Source organism: Bombus impatiens, unplaced genomic scaffold, assembly GCF_000188095.3.
Source record: "Bombus impatiens unplaced genomic scaffold, BIMP_2.2 scf_0582, whole genome shotgun sequence".
NCBI lineage: Eukaryota > Metazoa > Arthropoda > Insecta > Hymenoptera > Apidae > Bombus > Bombus impatiens.
The window spans coordinates 1,728,900-1,746,414 of NT_177001.1; the positions used below are offsets into that span (position 1 = coordinate 1,728,900).

Below are 17,515 nucleotides of genomic sequence, written 5' to 3' on the forward strand. Positions count from 1 at the left end.
CCTCATAAAAATTGATAACATTGCAACAGAATATTCCATTAAATTACTTGTCATAGTGCAATTGATTGTAGCTTTCCATTTTCGAATGTAACATTATATTTACTACAATACATATTAAAAATATAAACGCGTTATACTTTTACATTTCAAATTATTCTGACACTTTCTAATATTAAGCTAACGAGTTTTTTTACGGAACCTACATGAAAGAAATTAAAAATATTTCAATTATTAATGCTCTTAATGCTCTTTGACAAATGCTTAAGTTTACATATTATATATATTAAACTAAACTAAATTACAATTATTTAAATATGTCATGCTCATTGTTATACTAAGTTTTTAGTGAACTTTAACATGCAGAAACAAAGATATTAACGCAGGAAATCAATATTTTATTTAATTATTATTACATTCGGATACAGGTATACTTTTCAAATAACAGAGTATGTTTACCCAACAAAAGGCCGCGATACTAACGAAGGAGACTCGTAGTACTGACGGTACTAGTAGAAAATTTAAAAATTGAACTGGTAACCAGTACATGCAGGAAGTCTAAAAATAAAACAGAAACCCAACTAGATTGAAAACTAGAATCAATTGACTGTTAAGAATAAAATAATTTAAATTACCTTGAACGTTTGCAAAAATTTTGCTTTACATTCATCCAATGGATTCGATTTACCCTCCATCAAACTCATACCTAAAACATTAAGGAATATGATAACGAGATGTGTAATGTTATTTAAAAGGATTGAAAAAATATGAATGCTATATATAAAATTAATATATATATATATATATGTGATACAGAGAAATTGAATACAAACTGATGAAAAACAGCGTAATTAATGGCGGTGTAAGAATAAATTGGTCGACCAAAAGTTTTGTGAGGACAATTTTTATAGTTTGGCCCTTATAAAATATATCCAACCATTTGTACCTGATGAAAACACAATATTGAATAATTTAATTGATTTTTAGTCGATTCTTAAACGTTAGCTTAAATGTTAATTTAAAATTAATAAATATTATGGAAAGATATGATTTCGATCGATTGATAGTAAGATACAGTAATTTTTAATGTTTATTATTTTATCATGATAGTTCATGATAACATTGGCATTAACAAATACAATACAAGCAAGTTTTGCAAATCACAAAATAGAATAAGCTCACCGAAGGTGACAAGTCGACAGAAGACCAGCGTGCCGATGAATGCAATCGTGCGATCGTCATCCAGTGGACAGACAATTTATTTCATGTTGATATTTATAATAACAAGCGTCTACGAAAGATCAACATTATCAAAATCAAATAAAACCAACCAATTACTTGACAACTTTTTTATATATCGATATAGGATTGATATATATATATATATACATAATTCCTTTTTTAACTTTCTAATATCAATATCAAGTGCTTTAATTTTTAATATCGTTGTCGTTATTGTTGTTATTGTTATTATTTATATTTTAATTTATTTTAAATATTCAGTTTCTGTTTAAAGAAAAAATATATTTGTATGATCAAAAAAAATTTAGTCGTTTAATGATATTGTAATTATTAAATTAGAGATTTTCAATAACTTTCGCGTTCCATTTGTTACAAACACAATTGCATATATATGTACAGACACATATATAAGCACATATGCATATGCATGCGCCTAATACATAAAGTGCCTTACTATGTAACCAGAAAAGCATAATGTGATAGATGATAAGTGATAAAAACGGATAAATAGCATAAAGCATTGTATAAAAAGATAAAGTGATACGCGGTACCATCCATGTAGTATAGGTCCTGCAATGAAACAACCATAAATAGCATATCGTTTAAGTTGAGCCCAATTGTAACTTCTCGATTGCGTTGAGTTATTCTCATCCAATAAACCCAACTTTTGATTAAAGTTTCTTATCCAAAGAGATAGTGGTTTCTTAATTTCAAATGTGTTCGTCTCTTCAATGTTTGCTGATACCGGTGATAACGAAAACTACAATCGCAACAATTAATCAATTAAAAACGTTAACAAATATTATACAATAACATATTTTTGTGATATAGTAGTATATATTATACTACTATACCTTTCGTAGTTGCTTTGTCTTTCATTTTTATTGAAGAAATTTGTTTGTTATTCTGTTAACTTTCTTTATATATGTATTCATTATATGCTTCTTCTGTATATATTGTTTATTTTTTACGTAATATTATTTTTAGTTAAAATATTTTCCCCGAAATTTTGATCCTTTCAATCGTATACCTTGATCGTACAAAAAGAGATATTACCTTGAATATTTTATTATAAGTTTGTTGTGCGAATTCAGCACCGGTATAAAAAGAACCGTATATCATTGAATTGAAGAGTAATGGTCTTTTCTGCGCGGAACTTTTCAACTTTTGGAATACTTTTAATAGAGACATGATTGTGAGAAGTTTTCCACGGGTTTCCAATTTCAATTTCACTTCTGCTTTATTATCTGAAATTTGATGCGTTATGTTACATATATAAAAATGATAAGATTTTTTAATATAGATATTCAAAGAATTTGAAGCAACGAATATTATTAAGAATTCTAAAAATTCTAACATTTGATTATAACGAACATGGTATAATTAATTGGAACTAGAAATATGTATCTACTATACATTGCAATATTATCAGAATTATTTTCTTCTTTGTAAATTCACCGTGCTCATTGTGTAATGAAATTTATTATCATCGATCACTGAAATTTCGGTTTTTTACAAAAAAGTAAACCAGCAAGTGATTAATACGTAGTTAAATTATTATTTATTACTATCTAAATATAATTGCAGGAGATATATTGATAGATGTAGATAGAATAAGGTGAAGAAGGCAAAACGGTGCCGCAATGCGGTATATTCTTACAGGTAATAAAATAGGAAAAATTTTTCCGAATTTTCATAAACGCAATACTAATGTAGAAATCTGGCGAATAATTCTTAAATATCTTGTAAGAGGAATACAAAAGTTAATTGTTTTAAATTTAGAGTTTTTTTGGGTCAAACAGTTTCTTATCTTATACAACGTTTGTTTTTTATACTTATACCCTCTTCCAAATCTGTATACGCGTTGAAATATAATACATATCTCTGCGTACGTGTTGAATAATAGTAGATAGCTGTCGTCCTTCGGTACACATTTTCTAATCCGTTTCTGTTTCAAATTATCGCTTAACCTACCTACGATCTTTTTCGAATATTATACACTTTTTTATTCTACAATGTTTAGAAAGAACATATTCCGAAATAATTACATAAATGCACTTATCAGGGAAAAAAACTTATAAACTTGAAAGAATATCTTTAACTTCTATCACTTTCATTGTTGTTGTCAATATTTATTTGCATATTGAGTAACATTTGCAGATTTTTGTAATAGTTTTCGAATAACAATAATTATATATATATATATAAATAACATAAATTAAATATATTATATAATAACACTATTATTTTTCTATATTTGTATAGAGTTATAAGACGAAGATGTACAAAGATAGATGCATGTAAATTTCAATTTGTATTATAATTTAGATAACATAAACATTCGTGCTGTAAAAAATCTTTCATCTTAAATAATCAATAAAGTTTTCGAGCCATTCCATAATGACAAATCGACATGACAACAAGATTCATTCAGTTTAAGTCTATTTTCCCGTTATTTTTGGGCAAACTTTTTCTACGTTATCAATGAAATCAAACTTAATGTAAGCGAACGAAAAAAGAATAAAGTGTAAATAAAGTTAATTACTTACGTATATTTTGGATTACATCAAATATATTATTAGATATATTTTCAATTAATTGAACACGTAAAAAAGTTTTACGTTCAAAACAGCTTTTCGTCGAAGTTGCGTACACCACACACGTGTAGTCAACTATGATCACTTAGAGACAATCAAAAGCAATCACGGCTTAGTTATGTCAATTGTAACTAACTACGCTATTGAGAATTATTTAATATCATAAAATGATATAACATATTAGTTACAAATGTTTGAACGTTTTTAGAATTCCATGATTTAATAATTCGTGATATAAGAAAATTATGAAAAAACATTTAATACTACTGATTCTGTTATAAATATATTACAAATCATGGACAGGGTTATTCTCTCTCTCTCTCTTTATCATACTCTTCATAAGTAATTACATCCATATTAGTGTCAGAATATAACCAGTCTATCCAATCTCGATTTACTATTTTTTCAAAAGTATATTCTTGGAAAACTTGGCTTCTTTCTATCTATCTTACAATATAAATTATATATATTTTGACAATAAAGTATTATTCCTATTAAATGAATACTTTAAGAAACAGGTTACCTTGTGAAATCCCAATTTTTCGAACATTTTTATACTCTTTTCATTGTCAAATTTAATTTTTGCAATGTATTTAGTGACATTTAATACGCTGATTCCTAATTTGAGAAAAGTATTTTAATTTTTATTAAAATAAAAAAAGACGCATAAATGACAGAAAAAAGAGACATCATAAAACATATACCATAAAGAAGCATTAGAATCATAGCTTCCCAACCTCTTTTTTTTCTCCTATAAGTAACATTTGCTATCATAATTTCAACTTCTGCAGTATTTGGCTGATCTGATTCGTTAAAAAATAAATTTGTATCTCCAATCATAGCTTCTAAAAAATTCATTGATATTGATACATAATGAAAAGAATAGCGTTAAACATAGAATAATGTTTTATGTACCTATCTCGTTTCCAGATGTAGTAAAAACAGTTTTTTCCAAAATGATAAAAGTACATTCTAAAACAAATAAAAATATATCAGCAGTAGAACTGAACATGTAGTTTAAAAATAAAGTTACTTACTATCTTGATCCTGATGCCATCGCTGTTGCATTTGAAATTCTTCTTCCAATGTTAACATCTCTGAACCAGTAAAATATCGTAATTCTGCGGACTTCATCCATTCATGATACCTGAAAATGAACTAATATAATACAAAATGTCAGTGATATTAAATAATTATTGAAGAACAAATTATATTAATTTGCCAACTATTTCAAAGAAACATAAGGAACGATTTAAAAATGGCGGATATTTTTGCTAACGTAAATTGATGTCGACAATCGATAACAGGTAAACGATACCAGCCTTTCAACGTGCTTCTTCTTATACGGTACTAAAATTACATTCGATCCGATAATTTTAGTACACTCGTTGTCTCTCATGGCACAAGATTAATTAACATCAAAATTATCGAAGAAATGAGCCGATTGAGAAATTTAAAATTAAAGAGGTTACATTCGCTTTCCTGCCATATTGGATGCAGAGCTTGCAACGATATGATCTAGAATCCCGAAAGAGTAAACTTATTTTCTTCAATCTCTTTTACTATTTGTAATTTGTCAAAGAATAATTGCAGTACTGTGAAAAGTTTAATAGAAAATGGCTTACAATTTTCCGGGTGTACCAGCGGCCGCTATGCCACCAATGGGTATGCTTGAAAGTCATAACCATATACTTTACATTATAATACATTTACATTTGTCGAAATACGTATTCCTTATTACTGTATTTAAAGTTTCATTTATCTTATTATAATTAGAAAAATCCTCGTACTTAAGGATATCATGTATGTCTTTAGGTATAGGACCGATGGGACCTCTTGCTCCAATCGCAGGTCCACAAAGTTTTATGGAGTTGGCAGGCCAAGGATTTCCTCCTTTACCTCCACCGATACCACTGCCAGGAATGAATGATTCTCCATTAGAATTTAGTACAAATAAAAACCAACCACCGGTAGTTAGAGAAGCTTCTGAAGATAATAGTGATAAAAGAAATGAAAAAAGTGACATTCGACGTGAAAGAGAAAACCGAGACAATAGAGATAATCGAGACAATAGAAGGTTGTTTTCTCGCTTACTGTTTCACGTAATTAAGTTATAGAATTGTGTTAACATCATAATCATATTATGCATTTTTTCTGCATTTATTATATTATACAATATTTTTGAAGTAGATCTAGAAGTGATCGAAGCGATCGAAGGGAACGTGATAGAGAAAGAAGGGAAGAAAGAAGCGAAAGAGATAGAAGAGAAGAACGAAGACCAGATGATCGAAACAGTATAAATTCTACCAGTAACAATAACAGTCATACTAGTAATTCGAATAGTAATGAAATTCCATCATCATCAAATACTGGTAATACTCCGAATTTGGGAACACAAATGGAACAAGCAACAGGAGTTTGGGGAATGGGAGTAGGATATCCAGTCATGGGAATGGGTCCAATGGGTCCAATGGGACCTATGATGAGTGAAATGACACTTGGGCCACATATGGGTCATACTCATAGTTATGGGCCTATGAGTATGGGAATGATGTCACACGATGGTAGTATGATAGGTGCACAAATATTAGGACCAGAACAAATAATGAACGATGCTGCCCAAATTATGAGTGGTGCCTTACCTCCTCCACCTACAACGCCACAAGGTACCAAAGAAATTATACATTGTAAAAGTTGTACACTGTTTCCACCAAATCCAAATGCTCCACCTCCAACAACCCGTGAAAGGCCTCCAGGATGCAGAACAATTTTTGTCGGAGGTATTTTCAATTTATTCCGTCTATATATTGTACACAAACTCAAAATTAATATAAAACTAATAACTTCTTGTAAATATTATCACGTAGGTTTGCCGGAAAACATCACGGAAACGATTATTCAAGAAATATTTGAGCGATGCGGAGAAATAACTACTTTACGACTTTCTAAAAAAAATTTTTGTCATATACGTTTCGTACTGGAGAGTAGTGTTGATGCTGCAATTTATTTATCTGGATATAGAGTTAGAATAGGATCCAGTGGTGACCCTGCAAACACAGGCAGGCTTCATGTAGATTTTGCTCAGGTTTGTACATAGTGCTCAGTATCTTTTAATATATAAAAAATTAAGTAAATACGTAAATACTTGTTTATTTACTTATACCGTGATAAAAAATATAGGCTAGGGATGACCAATATGAATGGGAATGTAGACAACGTCAACTACAGAGAGAACAACGCCACAGAGAAAGAGTTGAAAAAGAAAGACAGAGGGCACCGTCCAGTCCTCCTCCAGTAGTACATTATACAGATCATGAAGCATCAAATATTTGCGAGAAAATTAAGCAGGACGATACTTTTATGAAAGCGGTGCAAGTAAGTAATTATCATTGTGAACGTATTTATTATGTAAAATATTTTAAGCGTTGTTAAGCGTTTCTGCAGACTAAAACTTTTGAATTCCAGAAAACGCGTTCTGTCACGTTACAAAACAAGCGCATTAAATCATTCCAGGTTGTCGTAACATGGCTCGAGCGTGGAGACTGCACCAAACGCAACGCTAACACTTTTTATTCGATGATTCAGTCAACGAATTCTCACGTTCGAAGGTTACTCACAGAAAAAGTCGCATACGAAGAGGAACTTCAGAAGGCAAAGGAACTTATGAAAGGAAGGATGCAAGGACTCTTAATACAATGTACGTTTTTATAAACTATATACATGTTTATATATATATTTTTTTCTATAACATGGCTCTGTACCACTGTACATTATTTATGTACACAAGAGCAAATCTACATACATATTGCTTTACCTGGTAAGTTTTTTTACCATAAAGTAAGGGTCCTAAAATTCTTTAAGTATTCGATACGAGAAATGATAAAATGCGGTTGCATCAGAATTTCGCTTATCTTGTAATAACAGAAGTGCGTACTTTCTGTTGTTGTATATCTAGTAAATTCTTAGCTACTACCTATTAGCTAAATTAGACTACACATACATATATAATAAATGCAGAATTTATTGTTATAATAATTGTAAAAGTACGTCACTTTTGATATTAAAGATTCTGACATTTCCAATGGCAAATACATGAAATTAAATAAAATTTTTAACATTGAAAGTTACATCGTCGATCGTTTTGTATCGAATCTCAGTTGTGGAAAAATTTCATTCTTATTAAGATCAGAACATCAGATGTATTGTAAGAAATTTATTATGTAACGAGTGTATTGTGGTCAATGCACGATCGGGACAACTCGATAGAAGGATCAAAGACAGTAGGAGAAAATAAGGTGGGTGAAGATATCCTGTCTTCTGATTCTAGGCTCTGATGATTGAACAAAAGAGCACAAATACTACAAAAATTCATTTTATAGAAACATAGTGTACCTAAAAATTGCATGCTTGCAATGCTAAGGATTAAGGGTGATGGGCTAAATATTCGTTGCGGAGATGACATTATGCTATGATTCTCAATATGGTATATTAATCTATCAGTTAACCTGATGTAGCAATTTTATATGAATACGATTATAATACAAGTAGTCGACAAATAGCTTAGTGTATTATTTAGTGCAAAATAAGACATGTGGAATCGTAGCGTAAGATCATCGTTTTAACGTCGGAAGCCTCTACATGTTGTAAGTTGTTAGGAAAATAGTGCAGATTTTCTTAAAGAAAACAAGCACTAATCGTGATCCATTGAAAAGACTGATTGACAGCCGAATTGCAACACCTCCGATAAGGATCCCTGATCGACGGTGAAAGCAGTTTTTGAAAATATTATACTTGGATAAGTAATTTCATGATTATTTTCTATTGCTTTATTTGCTATATAGAAGATTTTCCTAAAGACAAAAAAAGTGAGAGATAATAAATATTCAAGTAACATTAAAATCACAAATGTATTTTGAAAAGAAACGTTCGAATTTGAAAGATATAGAAAAATTGTTGAAGGGGGTACAGATAACACTTGCGATACTGTGACTGAATATTGCAAAGAATATGTCAAAAAATGTGTATAAATTACATGACATACGCGTGATATACACTAGATGATTTTAACGAGAGTTACGTATTAGATCAACACGAATGTAGAGTTTAAAGCAGGGTATACAACAGAAGATTTGTTGTGTTTTTGTATGCAACATGCGACCATGTCATCAACAGTCAGTCAGATTGAACGCGTCTTTACTGCGGCCAGCCACAAGAAGGTCTGGGATCACTTCACAAAGGCTCAACGGAAGAACATCGAAATGTGGAAGAAACAATCCTCGGTATGTATTTGCATTCCCATGTTAGTAGCCCGTGTCCAGTATGTTACTTTTTTTACAATTAGACAACAGTAATCATCGACAAAGTCTTACGAGTCACAAAGCGCTTCTTTATGCGAATGCACGTTCATCCATGCGCCAGGCACACGCGTTTTGCAAACACATTTTTTCAAAAAGGAAGGTAAGTAGTGATCAAAGAGTATGAATGACTTTGTTGCGTCTTGTCAGACATACTCTATACAAACAATGTATAATTGATGTTTAAACTTTTTGGGAATTATGGAACGTGAAAGGTAAAGAATAGACTTTTTCATTTGAATTGGCCAGGTACCATTGACTGGAGTTTAAACAGGTAACAATCGAACCAACAACAATTTCTAATCTAAAATATAATTTTCACTTTTATTAAGCGGATTTCTCATCTTACGCTAATACAAATGAAATTGTGAGAACAAGGACATAGATATATAGTTAAGAAATAAACCTATTCATTTTTGTATTTTAAAGATAGGTATGCTTGATCGAGACACATACAACCCCTACACACGTATACACAAAGGCATATCATATATGCCTTACTATACTTGTTTTCTTATTAGTTTGTTCTTTAGTTTGTTTACTTCTTTATTTATGTAAACTATTCTATGAAATTTTACTCAGGTAAGCATCTTTTGGGTGATTTCTGAAAACATCAATTTTTATTTAAGAAGTGAACTGTCGTCATCCATTATAAGGACTATCTTATGTGCATAATATTTAAACTGACTTTTACATTATAGAAATGCATTTTTTGAAATACATTAGATTATGAGAAATGGTTGAAGTTAAAACTATATTCTATCAACTTTTTACCTATAGTGATATTAAAAAAAAACAGATATATACATACATATGTATGTGTACATATATATAAATATATATATATATACACACACACACATACATATGTATATATAGGCATGTTTTTTGATGTTGTCTTTATTGATAAATTTGAATAGGGATGAACTCAGTGATGATTTTTCATTGCAATAGGAGATTAAAGCAGTACAGCTGGAAGAATCTCTAATGGAAGGTGAAGGAGAAATGGAAGTTTCTGACTCAGAAGAGGAACCACAACGCAAAAAAACACGCAATCAATCGGATGCACACAATGATATTGAAAAATTACAAGTATTAAAGGAGGAAAATGATAGTCTTCGGTGTCAATTAGAGGCATATAAAAATGAAGTATGTGACTTTGATTTAATGTTTAAGTTGTAATGCGAGAAAATTGTTATAAAGAAAAAGAAATAGTAAAACAAACAAGAATACATTTTTATTTTATTTTGTAGGTAGATTTGCTAAAATCCGAAACAAAAAGTGAAATAGATGCGAAGGATAAACAAATGAAGATGTTGCAACAAACTTTAAAAGGCATGCAGGAACAATTGATGCAATCAAGGAAACAACAAGCACAAGATGACCAGAAAATTAAAGATTTAACTGTCAAACTGAATGCCACGAAAAAAGAAGAACCTCGTGAGAGCGAGATTATAACGTTAGATAAAGATGATGACGTCAGTGAGGAGCCCCGAACTCCGAAGCAATTAGTCTTAACGTCTAACTTCGTACAAATTACCCAGAAGGATGCCAAGCTGATAGGTAGTTTCCATGAATCATTCTATGAATTTCCAACTATTTCAAATATTATTTATTTGATAAATACATTTTTTATGATTATAGGATTAATAGCAACCTTTTTACATATTCATCCATTTGGTGCAAGTGTAGATTATTTATGGTCCTATTTACAAAAAATGGAACCAGGTATCAAACCCAATGAAGTAGAAGCACTGATGCAACGATTTCCTCAAGTCTTTAAACAGGACTTATTCGGAATCGGAGCGAACATGGAAAGGCGTTGGCAATTTTCAGGTTTTAATGTTTACCGTAATCACTGATTCATATGTATCGATGATTATCTTTGAGAAAATTAATAAGATATCTATTAAAGGATTTTGTAATACCATCATGTTATGGTGTCTTGTCATGTTAATTTTCATTGTGATACTTATAATTCTTGTAGCGAGACTTTACTTCGCAATGTCGTCCTTAAGCAAAACACTTGTAAATAAAATTAAGCAATTTCAAATAATCTAAAAGAAAATGACTGTATTTTTGTTTGAAAGATTTAAAGGAACATATTACTTAATAATATAAAAATTGATTTCGGATTTCTTATAAAAAAATTCATAAAAATGAATATATCATTGACGTAAAATGAAATTCGAATTAATCTTACCTTAAGTGATGTCTTAATTTAAAATAACAATAAAAATATAAAAATTCAGGGAACTAAAGTTTTATATTGAGCTTTCAAGTATAATTTTTACAATTAACGCAAATAAGATGAAAAATGATTAGTTTCCTATTAAATATTAATTTTATTAAATTTATCCTTAAGTGAAATAAGGCTTTACTTATTACCAAACAAATTATTTTTATACTATTTTTTATCTCTTGATTTTCAAGTTATTTAAAAATCAATTATTTATGTACATATTTTCAAATACTTTCGATGTACACATAGAAGCAGTAATCATACTTTCAATTTAGTTACTTAATTTCTATTTAATTAAAAGATTAATTGTAAAGCATTTTACCGAAAATGATATTTTATTAAAACAAGTAAACTACATTTATATAACTTATAAAAATCGAGGTATCTATATTTAAAAAATTATAAAGTGTAATATTGGCGTCAAGTAAATGTATAAAAATATTATAACTTCAGCGAAATTGCTTATATATATACAAAGCTAAAAATTGAATTTAAATAATAATTACACGATTTATCTAAGTTTTCATTTCAATTCGGTATTATTGGTAAAATCTCTCCAATTCTCTTTAGCGTGCACTAAACCGTATGTATATAAGTGCATACATGTATATGTGCATAAGTGCATATGTATGTACAGTATCATCAACATAACTTGGAACCTTCAAAAATGACAACATGGTCACATGTACGCTTATTACACAATCAAATACGTTGTTGTTAAAACTATAATTAATTATAGAAGAGAACACAGGGGGAGTTTGGTATCACTGACCACTATAGCGCATGATTTTTACTTGAAAAATGATGGTATAACGTTATAACGTACTACGTTATATGGTATAACGTTATAACGTATTACGTTATATGGTATAACGTTATAACGTATTACGTTATATGGTATAACGTTATAACGTATTACGTTATATGGTATAACGTTATAACGTATTACGTTATATGGTATAACGTTATAACGTATTACGTTATATGGTATAACGTTATAACGTATTACGTTATATGGTATAACGTTATAACGTATTACGTTATATGGTATAACGTTATAACGTATTACGTTATATCGTATAACGTTATAACGTATTACGTTGTATCGTATAACGTTATACGGTATAACGTTATAACGTATTACACTACGTGGTATAACGATATAACGTATTACGTTACATGGTATAACGTTATATCGTATTACGTTGTATGGTATAACGTTATAGCGTATTACGTTATATAACATAACGTTATATGGGATAGCGTTATAACGTATTACGTTACATTGCATAACGTTATAACGTATTACGTTATATAATATAACGTTATGTGGTGTAACGTTGTTACGTATTACGTCGTATAATATAACGTTATAACGTATTACGTTTTATAACATAACGTTATATGGGATAACGTTAAAACGTATTACGTTATATAGTATAACGTTATAACGTATTACGTTATATAGCATAACGCTATAACGTATTACGTTACATGGTTTAACGTTATAACGTATTACACTACGTGGTATAACGATATAACGTATTACGTTACATGGTATAACGTTATATCGTATTACGTTGTATGGTATAACGTTATAGCGTATTACGTTATATAACATAACGTTATATGGTATAACGTTATAACGTATTACGTTATGTAACATAACGTTATAACGTATTACGTTATATAACATAACGTTATATGGTATAACTGTAGTAACGTATGGATTCTTAGAGTAAGGACAAGTAATGATGTTATATTTAGGGTTTAGTGTAGTTTAATAAGCGATACTCAATAACAGCAGGACCGACTACAATATCGTCGTACGTCGAGTCACACTCTGTGATCTCTCAACTCACACTCCGCTTCTCAACTAACTCTCTGGCCGTTGTAGCATCTCTTTTGTCTTTTGCTAGGCCCACCGCACAGGTGTTCCGCAGTCGCTCATAGCCAGGGTCAGGTAGGTCTTTTCTAACGAAACTAGGCACTTGAAAAGACTGAGGACACATTAATAGACCCGACAGCGCCTCGGCTCTCGCAACATTGTCTATAGTTAACTCGATGTTTCTTAGGCCCTTTTCCCCGATACTACACTCCGCCATCCTGCAGTAACATCTGCCCTCAGATGTTGTGTTCATTCTCGCTGTTGTCGGGTGCGTCATCTTTGGCGTTCAGGATCCAAGGCTTCATGAAATCGGCAGTCGTCGATGTGTGCGCTGGTCTCTTATGCTCCCCTACTTTCTCCATGGTGTAGCGGCCATTCCGCATGGCTCGCAATACCCGGTACGGACCCAAAAATCTGCCTCCGAGTTTTAACTCTGAGCCGAACTGGGTTCTCTTTATGGCCACTAGGTCCCCCCTTTGGTACTGCTTCGCACTCTTTCGTCTTTTGTTGTAACCTCTCCGATTCTCTTCTTGAGTTGCGGCGATCTTCCTCTTTGCGTCCTCACGTAGCTTGCGAGAATCGACACAGACCCTGACGGAGCTATCTTTCTTTCGGACTACAATTATAGGACTTGCATACTCCGAGTCTGATGGTTTAACGACGCCTTCGTTTGTCCACAGCTCCATCAAATCGTCCACTTCCCCTTTTTCAGACGGCGCCAGTCTTCGCGGTCTTCATGCTACGGGTTTGTCGCTTTTCGATACGCTTTTTGAAGTTACTCCGGCGTCCCGCGTCTTCTTCGGCTTATACCCCCTAATGATATCGCGAATCGCTTCACGGTAATGCGGTTCCTGTGCGTGTGATACATCTGTCTCGTCGGTCTGTTCTACTGTATTGACTTTCAATATATTCGGCGCCTCTTCGTAACCGTCAGTCTGATCGTCAAGTCGTAAAGAGGTCACCTCGCCACAGGTCTCATTATCAGTCGAACCCAAACCTTTAAACTTAAGCTTAGAATTAGCTAGAGGTGGTGATCCTAACTTCGCATACCCGTTTGATCGTATAAGTGTGAGATCGCTACCCGTATCCACTACCGATATAAATTTACAGTCATCTATCGACACCTCTTTCACATATTCCTTCTCCTCGGGTCTTGAAATGAAGTCAGTCTTTTTTGGTCGCACTGTACATCTCGCCGTCATATGTCCAACTTCGTTGCATTTAAAGCATTTAGCACCTTTTTCTTTCTCCGGACACTTAGCACTCAAATAATCCGCACTGACACAATTGAAACAGCTTTTGTCATTAACTCTTTGCTCCGACTGATCTCGCACTTCCGATCGTCTTCCCATATCGTCCTTGCATTCCCGAAATTTTGTTTCCGCCTTCGTATCCCTCTTCATCTCTTTATATTGCTTCAAGCGTTCTTTCAGCTGTTGCATGTTCTTAGCTCTATACAATACAGCCTTATTTGCGACCTCGTCGGGAATGCCTTGAATAATATAGCCGATTTGCGACTGTATATCGACTCTTTCTTGTCCCGCAATCTCACGCATACTATTTATGTATCGCTGCAGACTCTCATCTGGTCTCTTCGTTCTATTCGCCAACTCCTGGTGTATCTGTTGGTCACTTACTACATCTTCAAACTCGTCTTTTAGTGCCTTTCTTAGCTTTACCCAGGACTTCATGCCTCGTTCATATCGTACGAAAGATTTAGCGGCGCCTGTGAGCAGTTCGTTCGCGAAAACTACCATGTGGATGTCTGACCAACCGAACACTTTTGCCATTTCTTTGAAGTCTTCGATCCAACGACTTACACTCGGCAGATCGTCCCCGTTGAATTTCTCTAGCGAGTCCTCTACATTTCTGAACGTTAACACCGTGCAACTAGGCTCGTCTTGTCTCGATCGTCATATCATTGGAGTTACCCGAACTCCGTAGTCTTGAATATTGAGATTGCGATTTCCTGGGCTGTTAACGTCCAAACGGACCCCAACCATGCCAATCCCATCGTCGTCGACGTCTTCTTCTGGATCGTCGTCGTTGTAATCCTCTGGATCGTCTTCTCGCGCAGCGTGTTCCCGTTCTACGCGTAACGCAGCAAGCAATCGTTCTACCAGCTCGCTTTTTCTGCCCGCTAGTCTCAGCCGTCGTCTTCTCAGTTCGTCTTTTAGCTCAGACATTAGCATCTGGGTCACCTGCTCGTCGGTCAAACCTACTTCTCCTGTATTGTAGTCAGCCATTGTTTTGAGATATCACTTTCACCAATACAGTCACTTAAACCCTACACTTGTCACTTGGCACTCTAAATCCCGGCTCGAACCCCAAAAATATGTAGTAATGCATGGATTCTTAGAGTAAGGACCAGTAATGATGTTATATTTACGGTTTAGTGTGGTTTAATAAGCGATACTCAATAACAATAGGACCGACTACAATATCGTCGTACGTCGAGTCACACTCTGTGATCTCTCAACTCACCACACTCCGCTTCACAACTAACTCTCTGGCCGCTGTAGCATCTATTTTGTCTTTTGCTAGGCCCACCGCACACGTGTACCGCAGAGGTTCGTAGCCAGGGTCAGGTAAGTCTTTTCTAACGAAAATAGGCACTTGAAAAGACCGAGGACAGATTAATAGACCCGACAACGCCTCGGCACTCGTGACATTGTCTATAGTTAACTCGATGTTTCTTAGGCCCTTTTCCCCGATACTACATAACGTTATAACGTATTACGTTATATGGTATATCGTTATAACGTATTACGATATATAAAATAACGTTATATAGTATAGCGTTATAACGTATTACGTTATATGGTATAACGCTACAACGTATTACGTTATATGGTATGACGTTATAACGTATTACGTTATATGGCATAACGTTATAACGTATTACGTTATATGGTATAACGTCATATTGTATAACGTTATAACGTACTACGTTATATGGTACAACGTTATAACGTATTACGTTATATGGCCTAACGATATATGGTATATCGTTATAACGTATTACGTTATATGGTATAACGTTATAACGTATTACGTTATATAACATAACGTTATATGTATAACGTTATAAAGTAATACGTTATATGATATAACATCCTAACGTATTACGTTATATAACATAACGTTATATGGCATAACGTTATAGCGTATTATGATATATGGTATAACGCTATAACGTATTCCGTTATATAACATAGCGTTATATGCCATAACGTTATAACGTATTACGTTATATGGTACAACATTATAACGAATTACGTTATATGGTATAACGCTATAACATATTACGTTATATGGCATAACTTTATAACATAATACGTTATATGGTATAACGCTATAACGTATTACGTTATATGGTATAACGTTATAACGTATTACGTTATATAACATAACGCTATATGGTATAACGTTATAACGTATTACGTTATATAACATAACGCTATATGGTATAACGTTATAACGTATTACGTTATATAACATAACGCTATATGGTATAACGTTATAACGTATTACGTTCATAAAGTTATAACGTAATACGTTATATGGTATAACGCGATAATGTATTACGTTATACCATATAATATACCATATAACCATATAACGTATACCATATAACGTTATACCACATAGCGTTATACCATATAACGTATTGCGTTATAACGTTATACCATATAACATATTATGCTATAACGTTACACCATATAATGTAATACGTTATAACGTAATGCCATCTAGCGTAATAAGTTATAACGTTATACCATTTAACGTAATACGTTATAACGTTATACCATATAGCGTTATGTTATATAACGTAATACGTTATAACGTTATACCATATAGCGTTATGTTATATAACGTAATACGTTATAACGTTATACCATATAACGTAATACGTTATAACGTTATAGCATATAACGCTATGTTATATAACGGAATACGTTATAGCGTTATACCATATATCATAATACGCTATAACGTTATGCCATATAACGTTATGTTATATAACGTAATATTATAACTATATACCATATGACGTCATGCCATGTAACGTAATACGTTATAACGTTATAGCATATAACGTAATACGTTATAACGTTATAGCATATACTGTAGTAGGTTATAACGATATTCCATATGACGTTATACCATATAACGCAATACGTTATAACGTTAT

The 17,515-nt window shown here is 32.4% G+C and overlaps 3 protein-coding genes across 13 annotated transcripts; 1 reads left to right on the forward strand and 2 right to left on the reverse strand.

Moving 5' to 3' along the window:
• Positions 1-374: 374 nt before the first annotated feature.
• Positions 375-5,540, reverse strand: LOC112211976 (N-acetyltransferase 9-like protein). 10 transcript variants are annotated; one of them, XM_033322241.1, is made up of 8 exons: positions 5,462-5,540; positions 4,874-4,983; positions 4,752-4,808; positions 4,541-4,681; positions 4,360-4,454; positions 4,127-4,279; positions 2,296-2,486; positions 1,841-1,999 (listed from the first exon to the last, which is right to left on the reverse strand). In XM_033322241.1, the coding sequence occupies exons 2-6, from the start codon at positions 4,968-4,970 to the stop codon at positions 4,142-4,144; spliced, it is 528 nt and encodes a 175-aa protein (XP_033178132.1). In that variant the 5' UTR covers positions 4,971-4,983; positions 5,462-5,540; the 3' UTR covers positions 1,841-1,999; positions 2,296-2,486; positions 4,127-4,141. The 10 variants fall into 10 exon arrangements, with proteins under 10 accessions (XP_012244335.1, XP_012244336.1, XP_012244337.1 ...); XM_024369494.2 differs by having other exon boundaries at positions 4,874-4,994; positions 5,462-5,533; XM_024369495.2 differs by lacking the exon at positions 5,462-5,540 and adding an exon at positions 5,159-5,332.
• On the forward strand, positions 5,118-11,243 carry LOC100746150 (ecto-NOX disulfide-thiol exchanger 2). Of its 2 annotated transcripts, none has more exons than XM_012388910.3 (10): positions 5,118-5,501; positions 5,652-5,913; positions 6,027-6,616; positions 6,704-6,921; positions 7,017-7,211; positions 7,302-7,533; positions 9,009-9,115; positions 10,145-10,339; positions 10,444-10,753; positions 10,835-11,243. In XM_012388910.3, exons 1-10 carry the CDS (start codon positions 5,453-5,455, stop codon positions 11,050-11,052), a joined length of 2,376 nt encoding a protein of 791 aa, XP_012244333.1. In that variant the 5' UTR covers positions 5,118-5,452; the 3' UTR covers positions 11,053-11,243. The 2 variants fall into 2 exon arrangements, with proteins under 2 accessions (XP_012244333.1, XP_012244334.1); XM_012388911.3 differs by having other exon boundaries at positions 7,350-7,533.
• Positions 11,244-13,909: 2,666 nt separating this feature from the next.
• Positions 13,910-15,110, reverse strand: LOC117152028. Its single transcript, XM_033322339.1, has one exon. It carries the CDS (start codon positions 15,108-15,110, stop codon positions 14,055-14,057), a length of 1,056 nt encoding a protein of 351 aa, XP_033178230.1. The 3' UTR covers positions 13,910-14,054.
• Positions 15,111-17,515: the final 2,405 nt, after the last annotated feature.